At 41.3% G+C, this 24,831-nt stretch overlaps 2 protein-coding genes across 2 annotated transcripts in view; both read left to right on the forward strand.

The window, feature by feature from the left end:
- Positions 1–12,436: 12,436 nt before the first annotated feature.
- LOC121377807 lies at positions 12,437–19,402 on the forward strand. The gene is made up of 4 exons (XM_041505907.1): positions 12,437–12,473; positions 16,572–16,697; positions 17,318–17,476; positions 19,338–19,402. Exons 1-4 carry the CDS (start codon positions 12,437–12,439, stop codon positions 19,400–19,402), a joined length of 387 nt encoding a protein of 128 aa, XP_041361841.1.
- Positions 19,403–23,920: 4,518 nt separating this feature from the next.
- Positions 23,921–24,831, forward strand: part of LOC121377744 — an 8,717-nt gene continuing 7,806 nt past the window's right edge. The window contains exon 1 of the mRNA XM_041505829.1: positions 23,921–24,015. The gene's annotated coding sequence lies outside the window, so the exon portion shown is untranslated. The remainder of the gene's footprint in view (positions 24,016–24,831) is intronic.

Raw genomic sequence — 24,831 nt, forward strand, 5'->3', positions numbered from 1 at the left:
CGTGGAACGGGGCCCTGCGCGGTATGTCTTCCTCACTCTCCGAATCTGTTGTTGAGTTGGATGCTTGATCTGCTTCCTATGCCGAATTTAACCTTGATTGAAAACATATTTTATTGGGCTCAAGTTTGCCAACTTACTAAAGTACTAATCAAAATTATACCCAGGTGATTTTCCAGTCTTATATATTTGTTATGAAAATCTCTGGAATAAAAACCATAAAAATGTGTCAGTATTATCATGACCTGTTACGGTATTCAAACGACCGGTCCAAAAAATGACAAAAAATTACCTGTTATAGATAGAAAAAAACACACAAAATTTTTAGATCAGAGGTCTAATTAACTAAAATCTCGTGACTTTATAAGATAGCAGTGCAGCACGAAACAACTTGAAAATGCCATTTGATGTTACTTAAAAGCGTTTAATAAAGATTTTTTAATTATGTGGTACAGCGCTCGCCTGTTGCGTGATCGATATCGGATCGATTCCCGTCGGTGGGCCCATTGGGTTATTTCTCGTTCCAGCCAGTGCTCCACAACTGGTGTAACAAAGGCCGTGGTATGTACTATCCTGTCTGTGGGATGGTGCATATAAAATATTCCTTGCTGCTAACCGAAAAGAGTAGCCCATAGCGTGGCGACAGCGGGTTTCCTCTCTCAATATCTGTGTGGTCCTTAACCATATGTCTGACGCCATATAACCATAAATAAAATGTGTTGAGTGTGTAGATAAATAAAACATTCCCTTCCTTTCTTCCTTCCTTCCTTGTGAATTAGGGATAGATGTTTAAAAATTAAAACCAATTATACTGAGAGACATAAATAACGCAATTAGTATTTCACTGAATAATTTCTTATAGAAGTGCCAACTAACATATATTAAGCATGCGGACAAATAACATATTGGTAAGTGAAGTAGGATTTTGTTAAAATCAGAAAAAAAGGAATAAAATGAGTTTTCATCAAAAAGCATAACTTGGGTGTTTATTGCAACAACACAGCATTGCATATGAAAATATGTTTGCATGTGCATTGCCTGCTCTCGTCTCCCTGTTAAAGTATCCATTTCTGTAGTTTTTGTAATATGCCACGCAAGTAATGTTAAAAAATTGTTGTATTGCCGAAAAAAACATACAAAAAAACCCAACAAGTTGTGTGTTTTGTTTAAAACCACACTTAATTTGTTTTAAATTCCTAATTTTAACAATATCTTCTTTTAGTTACTGTTGTTACCAATGTGTCATTTGTCTGCATGCCTAATATTAATGACAATATTTCTATAAGAAAATATCAGTAAAATACCAATTGCGTTATTTATGCCTCTCAGTATATGAATTGCTGCATACTATGGATTATAATCTGCAATATTTCCATTTGTTATTTTAGTGTGTATATATGAATTTGTTTACCCTAAAACATATTTCGACATCAAAACCATCAACAGTGGACACCCAAAAGCTGAAAAATACATGTATTAATTAATACCTTTGAGGGTAATTTTGGAGTCTGCCAACTGGCGGAGTTAGCCCACACGTTTCAGTTGGGTCTCGAACACTATTTTTATGCAGGATGCTTCAAACCTTTGTCACCATAAACTAATCACAATGCCATATTAATTTTACTCTACTACACTATAAACAGAGTTATAAACTGTTTATGTTATAATTTTCAGTATTGGAAGGAAGGAAATGTTTTATTTAACGACGCATTCAACACAATTTAGTTACGGTTATATGGCGTCGGACATATAGTTAAGAACCACACAGATATTGAGGGAGGAAACCCGCTGTCGCCACTTCATGGGCTACTTTTTTCTATTAGAAGCAATGGATCTTATATAGAATATATATATATATATATATATATATATATATATATATATATATGGTTCGAACGCCCAACGGTCGAACCTACCGGTGTTCTCGAACCAAGTACAATGTCCCGATTGTTTTCTCTATTAAACCCTTTTATTTTGGTACTGATTGGTCGAATACCCCTAGGGTCGAACAGAAGCTTTCTCTCAAACCAGTTTATTGGTCCGAACTGTAAAATTAAATACATTTAGCTCGAACGAGTAAGTCCATCCGAAGAAATACAAAAAATGATTTATCATCGACCTTTTCACGTCAGTCACAAAGTAAGTTATTATAAATTCGGAAGTGGAACGAATTAATCCTAGATCATATGCCGGCTTATCATGTTGTTTATTTAGCACCTATCGGTAATTATCTTTCTAGAACAGACAATTGTACTACGATAATCGTTAGCTGAATGAACCTTGCATGTAACACCAATCAATTGGTGAGCCTAGGCAGGCCTCGCCGGTTTACTTTAATCATTTTAATCGCTACTCTGCGCATGAGCGTCGGCATATCTTGTTTTTAACTTGAAATACATGAGATCAGGGTTATGTAGTGATTGCAACAATAACAGGTAAAGGGCGTCCGCCTGTGCTTCATGCACTTTAATTTTTTCTCAACGTTGTCAGTATGGCGCAAAAGATTCTACAACAGCATAATAAAGAACGATTTTTAAAATTAATAAATATTTATAAATACAAACTACCAGTGTATCTCATCCGACATTGGACGGCGACTTCGTTACTCATGAGTCAATCGGATCATCTCGCCCAAGCCAGTTTTACGGAAATATGCTAGGTGTTCCGATTGGCCGAATGCATGGTTCGAACTACCCGGTGGGTCGAACAGACTTTGATGCACCGACAGTGTTCGAGCCATTACGATTCTACTGTACATAACACATTATGTATTTTAGTATTTTTACCGTTAGAAAGGGGCGCAAGAATGCTATTTACGTGCCAATGATTCTGCCACACTACACATTGCACTACACGCTGATAATGCTTGCAAATTGTAATTTTATATTTTGGCCACTTTCGATAGCCAACTGTATTTTAAACTAAATCTTAATTCTGTTCTAATTTGTCTAATCATGAAAAAAAAAGACTGCAACAAATGTTAGCGCGGGTCGTGTTTTGGAGCTGACAGGAGTCATTCATTATGCACAGGTGCATACTGAACATATCACAGTAAGTGTCATTCGGGTACCCAAATGAGTTGGGATTTCGCAATGTTTTGGGTCGCCTGTTATTTATGCCTGGCGGACAAATAAATATCAATAAAGAAGGATGTGGGGATGGTGGCCTCAACATGCAGATATTGGAATTATATAGCCGAATTGCTTTTTTGGGGTGGTGGGGGGGGGGGGTGTGTGTGTGGGGGGGGGGGGGGGGGGGTCAAACCAATTCCCATGTATACTATACGCACCACGGTGAACTCGGGAGAAGTGCAGTTCCTTACTGGGCTTCAAATAAGACGTACTAAGAATTGGTTAGCTCAGTGGTGTAGTGGCTAAGCCATCGGGCTTACGACTAGTATGTACTAGGTTCACATATCAGTACCACTTCCCACCTACAGCGAGTTTAACGACTCAGTGAGTGGGTGTAAGACCACTACACCGACTTCTCTTTCACTAACCAACAACAACTAACCGCCTGTCCTGGAATGACAACCCAGATAGCTGAGATGTGTGTCCAGGACAGCATGTTTGAACTTTATCTAAATAAGTATAAATTAGGATACCTTCATAATAGAGGTTTCCCAACGTCTGCCGCTCTATATGTGAAGAAATGCTTGATGGAAAATGTCCTAGTAGTGAGAATGACAAAGACTAACATCCAGGTGGGGCCAGTATCATTTACTCGTATATATGTCGATATTCTTTAACTTAATTATGCAAAAAATAGTCCCATGTTGACAGAAAAGAGCTCATAACAGAAATGTGTGATATCCTGTTGTTGTTTCATTTACCTGTATCCTGGTCGTCACCTCTTAGTAGCTGTGTGAAGATGTGGACACGTCGTTTTGTCATTCGTGTATAGTGCACGACAGGTGCGGGCACCCCGTGGGGCAATCACACTACATTAGCAAATGTTTAATTACTCTGTTTGTCTTTATCTGGAGGGAACCATAGTTTGGCACCTAATATCCGATGTATTTTTCGTGATGGGGTGCTGTTAAACACTCTTTCAATCATTCATTATCTGGTGGGAGTCACAGCTGGTATATCAAAGACTGGTATGTGATAGCATGTTTGTGGGATGATGTATATTGAAATATCATTTGCTACTAATGGGCAATTGGACGAGTTTCTCCTCTGAGACTATGTGTCAAAAGTGTCAAATGTTTGACGTACAATAGCCGATGATTAATACAACAATATGCTCTAGTGATGTCGTTTATATGAAACAATATGCTCTAGTGATGTCGTTTATATGAAACAATATGCTCTAGTGATGTCGTTTATATGAAACATAACACACTTCTTAATGTGTCTGTCTGTCTGTATATCTCTCTCCCATCATTCTCCCCCCCTCTCTCTCTCTCTCTCTCTCTCTCTCTCTCTCTCTCTCTCTCTCTCTCTCTCTCTCTCTCTCTCTCTCTCTCTCTCTCTCTCGATCGCATTTACGTCTAACCCGCAGCGCCATAGATTGTACCCACAACGAACGTATTTTACCCATAATTGAATGTAAGCACGTTTTACTAGCCCCTACCTATTTCGCCATCGGTTAGGTTTTAACGGAAGTATAACAGGATGAGGCTGAAATTCAGCTGGTGTCGTGTTCGTTCGTTCCTTCGCATTTCATTTATGTTCTTATGCCCATTCATCACAAGCTGGGTCGATTGCCCAAACCACACACCAATGATGGAGCTAATCTTCTCGCATTTGAAGGAGAAATACTACAAAAAAGCGCCCCCCCCCCCCCCCCTCCAACAACAACAACAAAAACTACAAAAGAAACCCCCCAAAACGATGAAGAAAGTTGATCAAAATAAGCTGGTCCGAAAATGTTTTACCATGTATTTCGAATGTTTTAACCGAAATATTAGTTGCAATTCATGTACATATATTTAGTGATTCGTTTCGAACGATGTATAGCTGTTTGGTAGTAATGCAAACATGGACAGACGTTGTTATCCACGTGTGGTCATTTTCGTTTAATTTTTACAAATATCAGCCTCATCATCCCAACGCAACAACAGCACACACGCAGAACGACTGACGAGGAGTGAGCCGTTAGTTGTCAGTTGTTACTATAGACAAGTTGGTGTAGTTTAAAGGGGCATACTCTAGTTTCTAAACACTATAGTGGAGCAAATATCTGGGGCTATCTTTCAACGGGGTGGTCTACGGAGTATAACATTTATTATTATATAACAAAATGTTCGTCTTGGTCTCTAGTTTTCAAATCGTGTGTTTCCCACCTTGGCAAACCTTGCATAACTCCACAATTCAAGATGGCGTCCAAGATGACCATCATTTATAAAAATCAACCCTCAAACTATAAAATATGTCTAATTCTCATTCTATACATAAAGTCTGGTATTTAAATGAATCAGCGACTGTCAAAATGGTAAATGGGTATATCTTTACGAAAAAGGAATATTATTTCAATAAATGAATCAAAATGGCTGCCAAAACATGATTGCAACCCAGTCTTATGACCTTACGTACAATAATTATTGTTGCATTTTTATGATTTGTTTTGTAATTGGGCATATGTTTGAGACATATGGCTACAAAATACATTAATTATGCATGTTTTAAGGTCAGAAATGTTTCTTTATACATATCTTTTCTTAGAGGTTTCGGAGAACTGCAATCAAGCTAATCAGGTAAATTTCATATAAACAAGTATTTTGTTAACACTAGTTTGTACTGGACAAATGAGAGTACATTTGCAGTTGGAGTGATTGATTTGCAGTTGCAGTTGTAGTTATTTACACTGGAGCTGATGAGTTATTTTTCTATTATTTACATTTGGAATTCGCTACAACGAGCAGACGACACCTGGAAATTCACAGTTATGTAATATTTAATGCACTCGCTGGGTCTTTACTAAGTAGACACCAAGTAAAAGCCGCGATGTCATTGGCTGAAGTTCGATTCCTTGGTTCTACCTGTAAAAAAACCCTAAGTCTACGGAGAATAACTGCATCCCAATCATGTCCGGACTAAGAAATTAAATCCAAAAGCAAGTTTGAATGCTCGGTCTAAAAGGTTTTAAGGTGACTTGAGCAACTGAATGGGCGCCAAAATAAAGTGCGTTGGACTATTTATAAAAAAATAAACATAACAATTTTGAACCACTGCCGATTTTTTTTTAAAGTCCAACTAAGCCCCAAAAAGGAGGTTACCTGTCCTAGTTAAGGTTGGCGCAGCAGGACTCATGGCGAAGTGATGGACTGTTCGGGCCTGAAGTTGGGGAGTCCTTCAGTCAACAGCTTTATGTTTCTGTCGATGGCTCCTGGATATATGTCCCGCAGTACCATCTTTAGTATGCGATGAATGGTCGCGTTGGGTATCGATGGCATCAGGAGTCCCTTCCTGTACAGTCCGTTCTGCTGTGCTGTCACGTAGAGTTGATTTGAGTGTAGGGCTGTCTGGATCTGGTACTTCCCTTGTCCAGTTGGAAGTTGGCGCCAGTGCGTGTCCGCCCAAGGTCCCTTGAGGTGCGTGCAGTCTGTGAAGTCGCCGATGACTGCTCCCCGGTACCTTGATGACAGCTGGTCGCAAACGAGAGTCCAGTCGGGTTGGTCGAATGTCTTTGGTACGGTAGCCGCAGACACCTTCCTCCTCTTGGGCTCCCGTTGGGCCGCCGCTGGAACAGCAACAACTGCCGGAGGTGCTAATGGACTGGCTGGGGGGGGGGGGGGGGGGTAGTAATGACCACATGTCCCGTCTCCATCTCCGCTGGTACGCCTGCAGGAGGGACCGCCACTGTCAGAGGAGCTGACAGCTTTGGTCCCCCCTGGGCCGCTCCTGTCGAGTGCTTCGGTCGAGTAGTTGGGGGCGGCCGCGCAGAATGAACCGCCCCCGGTGGTTTAGCCACCGGGATTGGATCACCCTGCACCGCCCCTGTCGGTCTCGTCCTCCTCTTCGGAACAGGTGGGGTCGCCTCTGGCGGTTGAGCCGCCAAAATATCCCCCCCCCCCCCCCCCCGTGTAGTCTTAGGTCGCCTCCTCCGTCTTCTGCTGGGTGAGCGTCGTTTCCTATCAGCGCCGTAGATTAGCGTGATAGTCGCCGAGTCGCCATTGTGCTCAATGCGATACTTGGACAAAGGCCCAAGCGTACGCAGCACAGCCCCTAGAAATCACCACGTTCTCGGAACACAACTTCATTGTTCGAGAGTCGGTACAGAAGTCGTGTATTTAGGATCACATAGATGGCAAAAGGATCGTACCATGACGAACTCCAAAGATTGGCGAGAAAGTATTTTTCCGAATACCCAGGATGGCAAACATTCGATGATCGTCAGTACCAGGTACCATGTTTGTGATGCAGACTATTCATGCTCTCTCAGAAGACCCAGTACTATAGCATGTGAATGTAAAGACAGCTACATGAAGATTCTGATGCCGCAGTGCACAAAAGTCCTAGGCTAAAAAAAACTTAAGAAAAGGCTAAAATTTGAATAAAGTCAATGAGTGTTGAAAGCAGGTATTTTTTTCAGGAATAAATATTGTCATGGCAATGTCGACACTCCATTTGAAGCCCATCACAGCCCACATTTTCATAGTCTGACACAACGAAAAAACAGATTAAAACGATATTTGTTACGACCTGTTTCGATGCTACTCCTGACAAATGTGCAGCGGGAACGAGCCGTCGGTATGTTGCACGCGGAAACGTCAGTAGCTGACGTTGCAAGGGCGTTGTGTTGCAGTTGACGGGCAATTTATGATCTGTGGACACGAGTACAACAAACGGGCACCACAGCTGGTAGCCTCCGACCGGGTAGATCATGTATGACGTCATAAGCAGATGGCCGTCATATTGTGTTACGTCACCTCCCCAACCGTTTCATGACAGCAAGCAGTAATGAACTTTTCAGACGTCGGGTGTCCGCGCAAATGATCCGAAATCGGCTGCGAACTGCTCACCTCCACACACGGTGCCCATATGTTGGAATAATTTTGACCCAATTTCATCGACGTCAACATTAACTGTGGGCACAACGCCACTTGCGATGGGAATGGAATAGAGTCCTGTTTAGCGATGAATCAAGATTCACATTGCGATTTGCCGATGGCAGGCAGAGGCTTTGGAGACGACATGGTGAACGTCATGCTCAGTCTTGTGTCAGTGCAGTTGACAGATCTGGAGGCGGAACTGTAATGGTTTGGGGTACTTTCAGTGGAAATGGACGTTCTCCACTTCTTGTCATCTGTGGCAACCTCAATGCTGCGCACTGCTGGCTCCCTTCATGGAACCCCCCATCCACATATGTGCGTTGCGCACTCTTAGGAACCCTCCACATACGTTGCAGGAACTTTGTGCCTCATTAGTGGAACAATGGTGCCGTATCCCTAATGCAGTCTTTACACGTGTGTACACATGGAGGGCATACGCGCTACCTGTGATTTCATCCAACGACCCTGCTTGTAAATTACCATTTTGACTGTTTGTGGTTTTCACAAATGCTGTGGGCGCATCGAACAGATTTTTGACTCAACATTTATTCCTATTCTTTCTTTGGACGTCATACAATTAAAACAATATCTTATTTAACACGTTATTCTGTCATATTTGCTAATTAGCCAAGATGAAACGGCTGTGAAGTTTTTGATTTGACTCGGTATATTCTTTCTGTCATGTTCACAGAGGGATATGGCAGTGAATCAGACTCAGACAATTAAGCTTGGAGCACATTGCTTCATTTCAATTACTGAAGACTGAGCATGTGTGCTTGATTTGATGTTAACTTCCCAGTCGGTGGATACGGGTTCATCCTATTTATATGTTATCATTTTGTGTTAGCATTGTTCAAAACAATGGATAACAAACTTATTCACTAGTTAGTTGACAAATGAGCATTTCATAAGAGACCAGAACTGTATCGGTCATAACAATGGATAATTAGAGCAATAAAGATAAGAACGTTTTTTCAATGTATATTTGTCCAGATTCCATGCCCTTTACAGGAATACAGATCCATGTTTATAGGAAACTCTTGATACTTTCAAGGCTAATGCTATTTTTTATGGTAAGAAATCCCATTTATAAGTAACTGGGCAAACTTTAACCAAACATATTGATATTTTGGGTAATTAAGTTGAACAAAAAGTGTTTTGTTTTATATAATTGCGGTTGACAGCCATATTGGATGCATTTTCACTAACCATATCCAATAATTAATGAGAAACCAGGCATAGCGTTCATGCAATCAGTACTTGGAATACATCTCAGAGTATTTGCAATCATTTAAAAATACTTTCCTCCATTAGGAAACTCTTATAGGCAACCAGTGTCACTTGAATTGTGGAGTTATGCAAGGTTTGCCAAGGTGGCAAACACTGGATTTGAAAACTAGAGATCAAGACGAACATTTTGATATATAATAACAAATGTTATACTCCGTAGACCACTACCTCCCATTGTTAGGCTACTTATGGGATCATATTTGCTCCACTACTAAGGCATATTAATTTTGACGCCTAGACCCTAGTTTTCACCCGTTACAATGGACACTAAATTTGGTTAATTTACAAACCTGTAACAAATTTGGATACAACAGAGTGAAACAAGAGTCCGTGACGTCGAAATCCCTTAAAATGGACTAAAACGCGATTCGATAACCGTTACTTCTCAGAAGCACGTGCGTTTTAAAAAATATGAAAAATGCACTTTGTCGTATTAGAAACACCAGGATGTTTCATTTCAGTGATCATAGACGGCTCTAATAGTGAAAAATATGCCTCAGTGTTTCAAAACTAAAATATCCCTTGCTGCCTGTCCTAAAAGAGTAGCCTATGTGGCGACAGCGGGTTTCCTCTCAAAAACAGTGTCAGAATGACCATATGTTTGACGTCCAATAGCCGATGATAAGATAAAAATCAATGTGCTCTAGTGGCGTCGTTAAATAAAACAAACTTTACTTTAACGAGACTTTCCTGAGCTCGAGTTTGCTTCCATTGTAAGTTGTCTTCAACTAACAGAGCCTTTTAAATTACATAGTAGATAAACTTTCTTCTTTGGAAATCAGTGTCTACAGATGTTTAGTTGTCCTAATGTATGTAGTAAGCCAAAACCGGATGTTACCTCCATCTGTGTGTGTGTGTGTGTGTGTGTGTGTGTGTGTGTGTGTGTGTGTGTGTGCGTGTGAGTGTGCGTGCGTGCGTGAATCTGTGTTGGTGTGCGTACGTGTATTACGTGTATTATACAGTAAAAAGAAAAATGACTTCTGCAAACATAATTGGCACAGGTCCGCAAACACATTGGATACCTTTATCAGGAGAATGTATCTAGTATGTCATTTTAATCTTTGGAAATATTCTTCAAATTATATGATGACTGCTTCTGGATGGGAGGGGGGAAGAGGACGCGGGAGTTAGCTCAGGTGGTTGAACGATCGAGTGAGGTGCTTACGTCGCAGGACCGAACCACCTCGGTGGATCCATTCAACGTGTTTCTCGTTCCAGTCAGTTCACCACAACTGGTCAAAGGATGAGGTATGTGTGTTTTTCTGTCTGTAGAAAAGTGCTTATAAAAAATCAGAATTACCAAATATTTAACATCCAATAGCCGATGATTAATTAATTAATGTGTTCTAGTGGTGTCGTTAAATAAAACAATATTTTCTTCTGGGTGGGACACGGAATCGGGATTCGAATCCACCATACATGTATTTCAGCTGTACATCAGGTTAATCTGTTGTTCATACTTATGTTCGTACTTATTTGCAACTTAGATTTAAGTACGCTGCCTTAGGCACACACCTCAGCTATCTAGTGGTATGTTCAGGACAGTGGGTTACAGGTTAGTTGTAAGTGAGAGAGACGTCAGTCTTGTGGCCGTAAACCCACCCACCGCATCATTATTCTCGCTCTGGATGGGGGCCGGTACTGGGGTGCGAACCCAGTATCCGCCTACCTTATGTCCGATGGATTAACCACATCACCACCGAGGCCAGTGTGTTGTTTACAAACACGTTACAAATGTAATTTGCGTTATCTTACTGGTGATCAGTCGTCTAGGTGCCACTACAATCAACCCCAATTGGTCAGTTCTGGCTCGTCATGAAACATCAACACTGGAGGCGATCTGGACACAGTGTCTGAAGTGTCCAATCGTAATTAGAATCTTGTTTTTTCGATTGAACGTTGGCACCTTGATGCTATATAAGTTGCATAAAATGAAAGAAAACACAAACCCTAAAGTTGACATCAGAAAGACAGACACAAGGTGAGTTGAAGTTTTGTACATATCTAAAGTAGGCATCTGTTCATCTTCAAACTGAGAGGGGTACTAGCACAGTATGGCCAGCAGAGAGTGTTCTCCCTTCCTCTGGATACACTGTCGAAATAACCATAGCGTTAAAGGGACAGTCCTGAGTTTGCTGCAATTTTTAAGATGTTATCGACTAACAGATACTTTTTAACGACTAATTAAATATCAAATATATTTTTCTGCATAAAATATTAGTGGTTGTATATTAACCATGTTTCTGATCGTTTTGGTATTTGTACTAGGTAAAATTTCATTTTATTTCTAAAAAAAAACTAAAACACAAAACAAACTCCCCATCAACAACAACAAACAAAAAACAAAACAACAACAACAACAAAACAAATTCAGACGACCCGAAACACATTGAATATAGAAACACTGATACTCTTAACAAGAAAATATAAGTAATGCATACTTTAAGACGTTAAACGATTTTATTTGTCAGAAACATCTTACAATGCAGGAAACTCAGGACAGTCACTTTAAGACAACACATCTGAACGACAAAACCGTAACATATGACCAGGACCGTATCTCTGCACAATGCAAAGTTGAATGGGCATTTGACAAAAGAGGAGTCTTAAAATAGAAACTGGAAGATGTAACAACACTGAGACAATGGATAGAGTATGTGAACGTTGTAATATGAATGTTGTTGAAGATGACCATCATTTTATTTTGGTCTGTCGTTTCTACAATACTATCAAATGCAGGTACATGAAACCATACTATTACACCAGACCAACATCTTTTAAATTAATACAGCGTTTGTCCATTTATAATATAAAGTGGCTAATAACACTGTGTAAATATTTACTAGGGGCAAACACGCAGAGACATGATAATATGTAAGTGGAGTATATACATTCTCTTTTTTATATACACTCTTCATTAGAGTGATAATTGTTTATTATTTTATATTGAATATTTGCATCACTTTCCATACAATGTACATTTTGTTACTCTTTTAATGATATGCGTATTATAGTTTAATGTTTGTAATGCCTATGAACTGTATGTGTACGACCAATAAAGTATATATATCCTCAAAGAGTCCCTGGACATCATACCCTGATGGAACAAATTCTGTGCCAGAATGATATGGCGTGGTTTGCAATGTGCATACAATGAGTGATATGTACACAGGAAAAGCTGGTTCAGAAGGTATACTGCTCGCCATGAAAGGCTACAATGAAGTAATTCCTTCTGTCATACAGCTCAGTGTGGAGACCAGTGTTGCTTTGAATCTCTAGGGTATACTGCTCGCCATGAAAGGCTACAATGAAGTAATTCCTTCTGTCATACAGCTCAGTGTGGAGACCAGTGTTGCTTTGAATCTCTAAGGTATACTGCTCGCCATGAAAGGGAACAATGAAGTAATTCCTTCTGTCATACAGCTCAGTGTGGAGACCAGTGTTGCTTTGAATCTCTAGGGGCGGGATTTAGCTCAGTCGGTTGATTCACTCTCTTAACGTGCTTGCGTCGCAGGATCGAACCACCTCGGTAGATCCATACAACTAATTATTTTTTCTCTCGTTCCAACCAGTTCACCACAACTGGTCAAAAACCTTCCTGTCTGTGGGAAATTGCATATAAAAGATCACTTTCTGCATTCGAAAATATGTAGCGGGTTTCCTCTGATGAATACGTGTCAGAATTTCAAATGTTGACATCCGATAGCCGATGATTAATTAATCAATGTGCTCTAGTGGTGTCGTTAAACAAAACACACTTTTTTAAATTGTTCTGCATAGATCGAGGTAGGCAACTGATTTAATACATTCAGATGTTTCTTTTATCTCCAAGTCGTCTGCAGGGCGGGGCGTAGCCCAGTGGTATAACGATCGCTTGGTGCGCGGTCGGCTTAGGATCGATCCTCGTCGGTGGCCGCATTAGCTATTTCTTGTTCGAGCCAGTGCTCCACAACTGGCGTCACAAATGCCACAGGTATGTACTATCCTGTCTGAAATATCCCTTGATGCTAATCGAAAAGAGTAGCCCATGAAGTGGAGACAGCCAGTTTCCTCAATATCTGTGTGGTCCTTAACAATATGCCTGACGCCATATAACCGTTAATAAAATGTATTGAGTGCGTCGTAAAATAAAACATTTCCTTCTTCTTCCAACACTTGTGGGTTAATCAAAGGAACGTAATCTGTAATCCTGCTATTGTTGAATGATACAAGATCATCAATATAACAGGAAGTAAAGTTATATATGTGTGCGTGTGCGTTTGTGTGTATGTATGTATGTATGTGTGTCTATTTGCGTGTGTGTGTGTGTGTGTGTGTATGTATGTTTGTGTGTGTGTGTATGTGTGTGTGTGTGTGTATTTGTGTATTTATGTATGTATGTACGGATTGATTTATGAACATCTATATATTGTCAGTATGTCGTATTTGACTATTACATACATAAACTTTAACTCAATAGCGCAGGTGATATTTAAATAATTTCTGGCCACATCCCGTTGCTGGAACTCGAACCTGTGGCGCCGAATCGCCTGCAACTTGAAAACTTGTCAAGCTAAGTTTTGAGCTATCCAGCTGCGTGGTCTTTGTATGTCTTTATATATATATATATATATATATATATATATATATATATATACTCTTCAAAAGAAGAAACGCAAAACCACATTGTCGTAACATTTGGAGAATTGATTTAATTATTGAATGGTGAGTCCGATAATTACCAAATGTTGCAGGATTGTTCACAATTCACTCTAGTCCATTGTGAGTAAGTGATAGGACACACCACCAAGGTCAAGGTCATCTGGAGTCAATACCGGTGTGGCCTCCGCGTGTGTTGACAACTGCCTGGCACCGCCTGCCCATTTAAGCAACCAGAGTACGGATGACGTCCCGGGGGATGGTGGCCCACTCGGCCTGCAAGGCTGCTGCCAGCTCGGGCAGGGTCTGGGGCTGTGGTTGTCGCTGTCGGAGGCGTCGGTCCAACTCGTCCCATAGATGCTCAATTGGGTTCAAATCCGGTGATATCGATGGCCAAGGAAGGACATTAATGTTGTTGTTCTGTAGGAAAGCCGTTGTGAGACGTGCTGTGTGAGGCCTGGCGTTGTCATGTTGGAACACTGCGTTGGCGTTGGCCATAACTGGAACGATGTGTGGCCGGAGGATTGGTCAATGTAGCCCTGTGCATTCAGGTTGCCCTGCACGTGGACCAGGTCAGTTCTGCCAGTGTGTGAGATGGCTGCCCACACCATGACACTACCCCCGCCGAATCTGTCCACTTCCTGCACGCAGTATGCCGCATAACGTTCACCACGACGCCTATACACGCGACATCTTCCATCATGACGTCGGAGCAGAAATCGGGACTCGTCGCTGAACCACACCTGTCTCCATCGCAGTTGAGGCCATTGTCGATGAATCGGGCACCACTGCAGTCGGAGTCGACGGTGTTGTGGTGTTAAGATGACACCTCGAACTGGACGTCTGGCACGAATTCCTACCTCACGTAGGCGGTTCCGTACGTCTGGTCGGATATCCTGCGCAAAAACCTGGTATTGCTGCGGCTGTGGAGGTGGCAGTAGTCAATCGTTCCCGAAGGTGGCGTACCCGGATGTAGCGGTCCTGCCCGGGGGTAGTGACCCGTGTCGACCGGATCTAGGGAAGTCACGTGTTTGATCCATGTTGCTGGTAACGGTCCCACAGTCTGGAGATGGTGCTTGGGGACACATGGAATGCCCTGGCAACGGCCGTTCTGGATTCGCCTGCGTCTAGTCGGCCGATGGCATGTGTTTCTCTGCGGTTCACTGAGACGTGGCATGTCCTGGATTGTCAACTGTCGGCCAGATACAGAGGCCAGACAAGCGAACACCCTGCACGTTTATACTGTCGGTGTTCATGTTGCATGTGCAGACAACGCACGTGCAGTGGTGACATGGTTTGCACGTGGCTGCGTTTTTGCGAATATCACATTTTGGAACTTTATTGTACAGTAGCTGCGTTTATCGAATGTAACCGTGGGAATGTGTTTGGGACATGCAATGACCTTATATTCACAAAGCATGAACCGGTAGGAAACATAAAATCGGAGTTATAACCCATTTGTACCCTTTTGCGTTTCTTTTTTTTAAGAGTATATATATATATATATATATATATATATACTCTTCAAAAAAAGAAACGCAAAAGGCCAAATGGGTTATAACTCCGATTTTATGTTTCCTACCGTTCATGCTTTGTGAATATAAGGTCATTGCATGTCCCAAACACATTCCCACGGTTACATTCGATAAAACGCAGCTACTGTACAATAAAGTTCCAAAATGTGAATATTCGCAGCCACGTGCAAACCATGTCACCACTGCACGTGCGTTGTCTGCACGTGCAACATGAACACCGACAGTATAAAAGTGCAGGGTGTTCGCTTGCCTGGCCTCTGTATCTGGCCGACAGTTGACAATCCAGGACATGCCACGTCTCAGTGAACCGCAGAGAAACAATGCCATCGGCCGACTAGACGCAGGCGAATCCAGAACGGCCGTTGCCAGGGCATTCCATGTGTCCCCAAGCACCATCTCCAGACTGTTGGACCGTTACCAGCAACATGGATCAACACGTGACCTCCCTAGATCCGGTCGACCACGGGTCACTACCCCCGGGCAGGACCGCTACATCCGGGTACGCCACCTTCGGGAACGATTGACTACTGCCACCTCCACAGCCGCAGCAATACCAGGTTTGCGCAGGATATCCGACCAGACCGTACGGAACCGCCTACGTGAGGTAGAATTCGTGCCAGACGTCCAGTTCGAGGTATCATCTTAACACCACAACACCGTCGACTCAGACTGCAGTGGTGCCAGATTCATCGACAATCCTCAACTGCGATGGAGACAGGTGTGGTTCAGTGACGAGTCCCGATTTCTGCTCCGACGTCATGATGGAAGATGTCGCGTGTATAGGCGTCGTGGTGAACGTTATGCGGCAAACTGCGTGCAGGAAGTGGACAGATTTGGCGGGGGTAGTGTCATGGTGTGGGCAGCCATCTCACACACTGGCAGAACTGACCTGGTCCACGTGCAGGGCAACCTGAATGCACAGGGCTACATTGACCAGATCCTCCGGCCACACATCGTTCCAGTTATGGCCAACGCCAACGCAGTGTTTTAAAACATGACAACGCCAGGCCTCACACAGCACGTCTCGCAACGGCTTTCCTATATATATATTTGTGTGTAAACACCGAGTAAAGTTAAAATTGACATTTCGCTACTGTGACGTCCCCGTGTTTCAGATGAAGATAGCGATCCTCCTCGTTCTGCTTGTCGCCCTGGTCGCCGTGCAAACGTCGAGTCGTGGCGTCGTCGCTTCTTTAGACGGTTTAGACGATTCGTCAGACTTGTGACGAAACCTATCAAGGGTAAGTGAGTGAAAATATTTTTAAGAAATGAATCTTTAATGTGGCACAAGGATTGAACATTCAAACTGGTTTAAATATGCTCGTATGCGTGTGCGTGCCTGCCTGTTTGTGGTCGTTGTGGTGCGCTTGCATGTGAGTGCGTGATTTGTTAACGTGTATTATAATAACGTATGTGTTATCGGGTTTCTACTGTATAACTGTAATATTGCTGTCCGAGACGTACTTAAGTATTTGGCGCCCAAAGATCATTAATGTTTTTGCGCACCCCCCCCCCCCCCCGTTACACCCATGCCAGTGGCGTAGGAAGGTGCCAAAAAGTGTGGGGGGGGGGGGGACTTTTATATATACACACGTTTACACTATTATAAAGCAAATATAAAGAAATACTAGTATATCTGAAACATGGAGGGACAAATGCCCCCTTGACCCCTTGACCCCTCCCCATCCCGCTTCCTAAGCCAGTGACCCAAGCGCGCACACACATACACAAACTACTTAGTGGGAAGTGGAATTTCGTGCAGTAAGCAAAGAAGAAAAGAAAGAAAGATAAAATCCGTTTTACCGCCCCCTAAAATTTAGCCTGTGCACTAATACCGCTCTGGTCGTCGTCCTATTTGCAGTATGGAGAAATGGAAAGTGGATTTGGAAAACTGTTACTGGGAAACGCGGGGTCAGCGAACTCGATCTCAATAACGATGGTCACGTGGACTTGGAAGAACTCACTAAGATGATTGGAGAGCGGGACGCACGTGACCTAATGGAGACCTTGTCGGGTTCTTGTAAGCTCTTTTTCTTTTCTTTTTCTCGTTTTTCCTCTGTAAACATATTTCTTGATTCTTCTGATGTTTCTGATATCTGAAACAAAACCCCCAGAACAAATGCATGTTGGGGATGGTCTAGACTATGACGAGCGAGGTTTATAGGGGTAGAGTCATGCTCCTCCATGAAATACATTTGAAACAATGATTTGCTTGAGGAGGGGGAGGGTCGAACCCTAACACCACCCCCTGCAAACACGCCTTTTACAAGGTGATATGCAGTTAAAATGTCTGTGGATGTCTCATTTTGTTTTGGCAATTTAGGGGAACCTGATGTCAAACCAACCCTCTCACCTACACCCAGTTTAATTCTCTTATATATGGCTTCAATTAAAGAGACTGTCCTGAGTTTGCAGCCATCATGTGTTCGACCGCCAGGACCATTTTAACTACTCAGCTTGTTTTGCTTAGCAAATCAATGACTGTATATTCAACGTGTCTGCGGTCGTGTGCTTAGCAAATCAATGACTGTATATTCAACGTGTCTGCGGTCGTGTGCTTAGCAAATCATTGACTGTATATTCAACGTGTCTGCGGTCGTGTGCTAATATTTGTAGCAGTCATTTGCCAGTGTGCCTGTTTTTTTCGTAGATTCGAAATTATTGAAAGGTGAAATCTGGTTTCGGGACTACAAACATTAAGACAACAAACATATTGTTTATAGAGCCACTGGTTTTATAAACAAGAACATATACTCTTCAAAAAGGTAGGGGAACCTGAAATATTAATGTTAATATCAACTATTAGACCGACCATACGTTTTGACCAAAGACATCCTAGTAATGAACGTTCAGGTCTGTTTATCAACACACCGAAACACATTCCATAGTTTGCACGTGCATCACGCAGTTGCCCCGTACACGTGCGTGGGGTGTCATTCTCGATTTTGATAAGTTCCGGGAAGGTCGATTAATCACTGTGGAACATTATTGTTGTCAATCTTTTTCATTATGTTGATCATACAGTTTTTATTGTTTTGTTTTTAGTCATTTTTATTGTTTGAATTTGCGATGCTGCGTAAAAAATGTCAACTTTCAAATTTCACGTCTGACCCCAATCGTCCTTCAAGATCTTTGGTGGTCATAAAACCTACTGTAATACTGAACTACCGGTTGTAATGTTTGCCCAATTAATTCACTATTATCATATAACCATTCCCCAGAACTAATATACAGTTTTGGCAATTGTAAATTCTTATTAGAGTTCCCCTACTTTTTGTGAAGAGTTTTATATGTCATATTCAACATCTAACATGTTCCTATGTCGTACACGTTACAGTGGCAGCAATCGTAGGGCAGTATCTTTAAACGAATGGATGCCAACAGTGGACTGTATGAATGAAGCTGCCATTTTTGAATAGGTCCCGTCACAACTACATGTCTTATACTATAACGACCCCTGCGCGTGCTGTAACCTCGCCGTGGTGCAGGGGTGTAACATTCTCTTTGATAATGGCCAATACAGCACAAATCCCTTTGTTTTCTTCGGGATACAATTAAAGTTTTGAATAAAAGTCAGTATCTATCTGTGATATTTGTATTTTTGCACAGTTCTTTACACTGTTTTTTTTTTTAATTTAAATCTTGATTTTTTATATTGATGTTGATCATCACTTTATTTCTTTGCATTACGATAGTTTGACACCCAATAGCCGATGTATTTTTCATGCTGGGGTGTCGTTAAACATTCATCCATGCATTCAATTATACTATAACGATGATCATAGTGCCACATGTGGATATGATTAGACAGTGAGATATCGCGTTATATACAGATTGAACTAGAATAGATTACACAGAGATGACCAATATTCATGTTTCAGCTAATAGCGTTCCAATAGAGGAGTTCGAAAGAAATCTTCGTGATCTGACCGAACGTAAGTATTAAGTTGTATTTCAGTACTATGCGCATATGTAAGTATATACCATATATTTTAATATTATGCTAATATTTCACAATAAAACACATATTTCAATGTTATAATCATTTTTCAATATTAAAAATATTATTTCAGTAGTATACTAACATTTCACTAGTATATTAATATTTCAGTAGTATGCTCATATTACAGTATTAAATTCATGTCCAAATATTGAACTAATATTTCAGTTTGTAGCCCACAGTTAAGAGGATGCATCACATAATATTATTTAAGTATTCAACTAATACATCATTTTAGTACGAAGCTCATATTTCGGTATTGAACTATGGTTTGAGTATTCAGTTAGTATTTTAGTATTAAAAAAATAGTTCAGTACATAGATCTGAAAGACAAGACAGTAATACGTGGTGATGACAAATTTGACAAATTAGTGGTTGTTTCCATGAATATCTATCCAGTCACGTCCTATGAGATCATTTACTGGAGATTCCGTCCTTCTTGGGCCGCCACATAGAGGACTGCCACTCCCAGATTAGTTCACCATATCAAAACTAGCACAGGGCAGAGCTCATTAGAATACATATATCTGTGATGACATGCACTCATGAATCACTGTCATAACAGTGACGGTATCAGGTGTTCGCGAAAGATGAACATATCCTGTCCCACCAGTGACACCCGGCATGAGTAAATCCACCACAGTGACACCCGGCATGAGTAAATCCACCACAGTGACACCCGGCATGAGTAAATCCACCACAGTGACACCCGGCATGAGTACATCTACCACAGTGACACCCGGCATGAGTACATCCACCACAGTGACACCCGGCATGAGTAAATCCACCACAGTTACACCCGGCATGAGTAAATCCACCACCAGTGACACCCGGCATGAGTACATCCACCACAGTGACACCCGGCATGAGTACATCCACCACAGTGACACCCGGCATGAGTACATCCACCACAGTGACACCCGGCATGAGTACATCCACCACAGTGACACCCGGCATGAGTACATCCACCACAGTGACACCCGGCATGAGTACATCCACCACAGTGACACCCGGCATGAGTAAATCCACCACAGTGACACCCGGCATGAGTAAATCCACCACAGCTGTCAAGTCCGTCACTTATATTCCAGTGTTAAAGTTCTATTATATTTATAACATTTATCTGTTGAAAGTTCAGTTTCTGAAGGTTACGTCTAGTTCGTCATTTAGATTCCTGTGTTAAAGTTGTAACATATGTGTAATATTTGTCTTCTTAAAGTTCAGTTTCTGAAGGTTACGTCTAGTTCGTCATTTAGATTCCTGTGTTAAAGTTGTAACATATGTGTAATATTTGTCTTCTTAAAGTTCAGTATTTACGTCTAGTTCGTCATTTAGATTCCTGTGTTAAAGTTGTAACATATGTGTAATATTTGTCTTCTTAAAGTTCAGTTTCTGAAGGTTACGTCTAGTTCGTCATTTAGATTCCTGTGTTAAAGTTGTAACATATGTGTAATATTTGTCTTCTTAAAGTTCAGTTTCTGAAGGTTACGTCTAGTTCGTCATTTAGATTCCTGTGTTAAAGTTGTAACATGTGTAATATTTGTCTTCTTAAAGTTCAGTTTCTGAAGGTTACGTCTAGTTCGTCATTTAGATTCCTGTGTTAAAGTTGTAACATATGTGTAATATTTGTCTTATTAAAGTTCAGTTTCTGAAGGTTACGTCTAGTTCGTCATTAAGATTCCTGTGTTAAAGTTGTAACATATGTGTAATATTTGTCTTCTTAAAGTTCAGATTCTGAAGAAGACATCTATAACCGGTATGCTGAATCGTAAGATATTTCGTGTTGTCGAAATATCTAAAGATTAAAATTTGTTGCAACAACCTGAATGAGTCTGTTATATATACAACATGCATGTTAGAACGAATATTTCTGGTACTCCGCTAGAGTAGTTTGTGTAGTGGCAACGGGGTTTTCACAAATTCGTGACAAAGCTTTCTGATTACCATGTGTTGCACAACTAATGAAGGCAGACAAAACATTTGTTACGAAAATCAAATCAGTATATACTTTTTGACAACTCAACGCATTTAAAAACCGGTTATAGACATGCGTCAAAAGCATGGAAACCCGCATTGCCACAGAGCATACTCCTACAACAAGCAGCACGAGGACGTTTACGTGCGCTTCCCCAGAGAAAAAAAAATAGAGTATCATTATTATATTATATCAAAAGAATAGAAACACTGAATCAGGGAATAGGTTGAGGCTCATTCACACGATAGTCTCTCTCTCTCTCTCTCTCTCTCTCTCTCTCTCTCTCTCTCTCTCTCTCTCTCTCTCTCTCTCTCTCTCTCTCTCTCTCTCTCTCTCTCTCTCCAAAACGTACTATTGACCACTATAAGCAATTGATTTACTGGTAGTCATTTGACACTAGCTGGGATAGGAGAGAAATCAGCTGAGGTAGGCTTGGGGTTCGGTTTCAGAGACAAAACCCTTTTTTGTATGCACCATCCCAAAGACAGGACCTCACGGCCTTTGATATACCAGGAGTGGCTGGGGAAAAAAAATAGTCACATGGGCCCACTAACGGAAACTGATCATAGACCGACCGGGTATCAGGTGAGCGCTTTATCCCTGGGGTACGTTTCGCACCCTCGTTTCTGGGGAAAATATAGTGACCAGTATCCACTAGGTTCGTATTGGCCCGTCCAATTCAGGTCATGCTGTGCCCCTGTGATCGAACCAACGAACCATTGCACCTCATTCGAGCACTCTACCACAAATAAGTTGTGTCTCCTTCCCTCCGCGATTTGATTGGATGTCATCGAACAAATGTTTCATACTTTTGCACCTGGGCTGGAATCTTAAGAATTGTCGTATGTGCAGGATGAGGGTGTTTGGGGTGGTCACTCCTACAGTGATCCCAGAGAGTTGAACCAGGGTTTAGACAGATTTGAAAAGTGCTTGCGTTCGATGGGTAAAGCACTCACCTGAATGATGGGTCATGGTTAAGTCAGCAAAAGCCGTAAGTTTGCCAAAGTGGAAAGTAATTCAGTTTGATACAATCATCTTGCAAATTGCTTGAGTTGGATATTTCCGCCTACAACTATTAAAAATTACCTTCCTGAGGTTTATTTTCTTGTAATTCCAATATTTATCAATTGGTATTAATAACAGTTTATACTAGTCAGCGTCATTTTATCACAAACATTTAACATTATTGCAAACGCTGTTTCCAATCCTGACGACAATATATGAGACCAACTGTAAACTATTGAATACGGTGAAAGCCCCTGAAAACGGTAAATTTAAAGATAAAAAGTGCTTGAATTTGAACTTCTAAATCTTGTGTATAAAGTAGGAACGATACAATAGTTTAGTCAGCTGGATTTCACTGGATTGGAATGGAATGGAGTGTTTAACGTGCACATTCAGAGCAACCTGTTGTAGCGCACGCCTGTCCTGGGCACAAGTGCCGGCCTCGGCCGGCTCCGCCGACAAGGAGAGGAAAGGTGTGGGGTGGGTAAGAGGGGGAAGCGTCTGCACTGGCAGGGGCAAGGGAGCACCAGCAGTCCGACCGTAGCCGGTATGGTATGGTGCTATGGAATTTGGAATGTTCCGTAGGTTTATGCCAAAGAGAATGGGTGCGCATTTTGATGAAGGAATTTAGGCGCAATTTTTAACGGTCGGCCAAAAGGGAAAGGAAAGGAGCTACGTATAGGTTTGGAATTTAGTAAGCCGAGAGTAGCTCGTTAGTTGTACGTGTTTCACTGGAGGAGGATTGCCTTTATATAGTTGTTCATGCTAATTTATCTTTGCTATAAATGACTTTTATTCAATAACTTATCCATAATAGCCATGTCGTAAACCCATTTAATATGATATTGTTGTTTAATAGCCCGCTTGATATTATTTCTGTCAATTCGTCATTTCTTTACAAGCCAACATGATCTATGCACCTACTCATAATTTAGTTTTCATAAGATTTAGTTCAAGTGCGTCACGTTAACCAACATTGGACTGGTAGTAGATATCGTCTCAGTAGGTGGGCGGGGGTCTTCATGGCAGGCTAAATCAAATATATATACATTGTATATATTATTTAACTCTACAAAAGCCGATGTATTCACAAAAACTGTTTTTATTTCATAGTTTAAAAAATCAGAATATTTTCAAACCATCTGACTGAGTGCACGTGTGTATTTGCACTTGTTCACGTTATTGTACACCCACAGGGCTATTATAATGACAATGATTAACGTCTGTACCTATGTCCAGATGCTGTAGACTGCGTGTGGAAATAAAGTCCAGTTGTGCCAATCCCACAGATTTTGATGATGATGTACCTAAACCACGATGATTAGATAGCACTAGCAGTACCGATTGGCCAATTCTAGACAGACGGACTGTTGAATTTAACACCAGAAACGAGTGTTACGTCCGCAAACAGTGAATACTTTTCAATTTCTGATCTTAATTTCGATCTCGCCCCGCTGCACAAAAATTAGCACCATGATCGTTTAAAAGAGGCTGGAGTTGACAGAAAATTCAGAACGGTCTTGTTGACTTCGGTGTACTTGCTCGCTCTCTCTGACATCAACTTCCAAGAACTCTCAAGGTAAGTTCTCATTTGTATTATTTTAGTTTGAAATAAGTTGTTTTAAATTTATTTTGTCTAATTACCTAACATACATGGTACTCTGTCTAAGTATCAGTTTTTTGTTGCATATATTTTTGCGCATATATATTAAACAACAAAACATACCCTATGTATGTATGTATGTATGTATGTATGTACTGATGTATGAATAGCTATGTATATACTGATGTATGAATATCTATATATATATATGTATATCAAGGTTGACTGTTACATTCATAGATATTAATGCACTGGCGCAGGGGATAATTAAATACTTTCTGGCTTCACAAATTGTCCCATGCCGTTGCTGGGACTCGAACCTGTGGCACCGAACTGACCGCAAATTGCAGACTAACCACGATGCGCTCTGAGCTATCGATGCATCCATACAAATTATGCTCTTTAAATCAACCACATACATGGGGCCTACAATCTAATCGAAACAGTGGGCAGACATGGCTAGTATGTATTGATGCATGAATATCTATATAGTGTATGTATGTCGATGTTGACAGTTACATACATAAATATTAACGCACTGGCGAAGGGGATAATGAACTACTTTCTGGCCTCACAAATTGTCCCATGCCGTTGCTGGGACTCGAACCTTTGGCACCGAATATCCCGCTAATTGCAGACTAACCACGACGCGTTCTGAGCTATCGAAACATCCATAAAAATGATGCTCTTTAATTCAACCACATGTATGTATGTATGTATGTATGTGTGTGTGTGTGTGTGTGTGTGTGTGTGTGTGTGTGTGTGTGTGTGTGTGTACCAAAAAGGACACGA

Source organism: Gigantopelta aegis, chromosome 7, assembly GCF_016097555.1.
Source record: "Gigantopelta aegis isolate Gae_Host chromosome 7, Gae_host_genome, whole genome shotgun sequence".
Taxonomy (NCBI): domain Eukaryota; kingdom Metazoa; phylum Mollusca; class Gastropoda; order Neomphalida; family Peltospiridae; genus Gigantopelta; species Gigantopelta aegis.

Coding starts and splice junctions, on each gene's coding strand:
- LOC121377807 (XM_041505907.1), top strand. CDS start 12,437: ATGAGTGATATGTACACAGGAAAAGCTGGTTCAGAAG. Junction 12,474..16,571: donor AGGAAAAGCTGGTTCAGAAG/GTATACTGCTCG, acceptor CCCGTGTTTCAG/ATGAAGATAGCGATCCTCCT. Junction 16,698..17,317: donor TGTGACGAAACCTATCAAGG/GTAAGTGAGTGA, acceptor TCCTATTTGCAG/TATGGAGAAATGGAAAGTGG.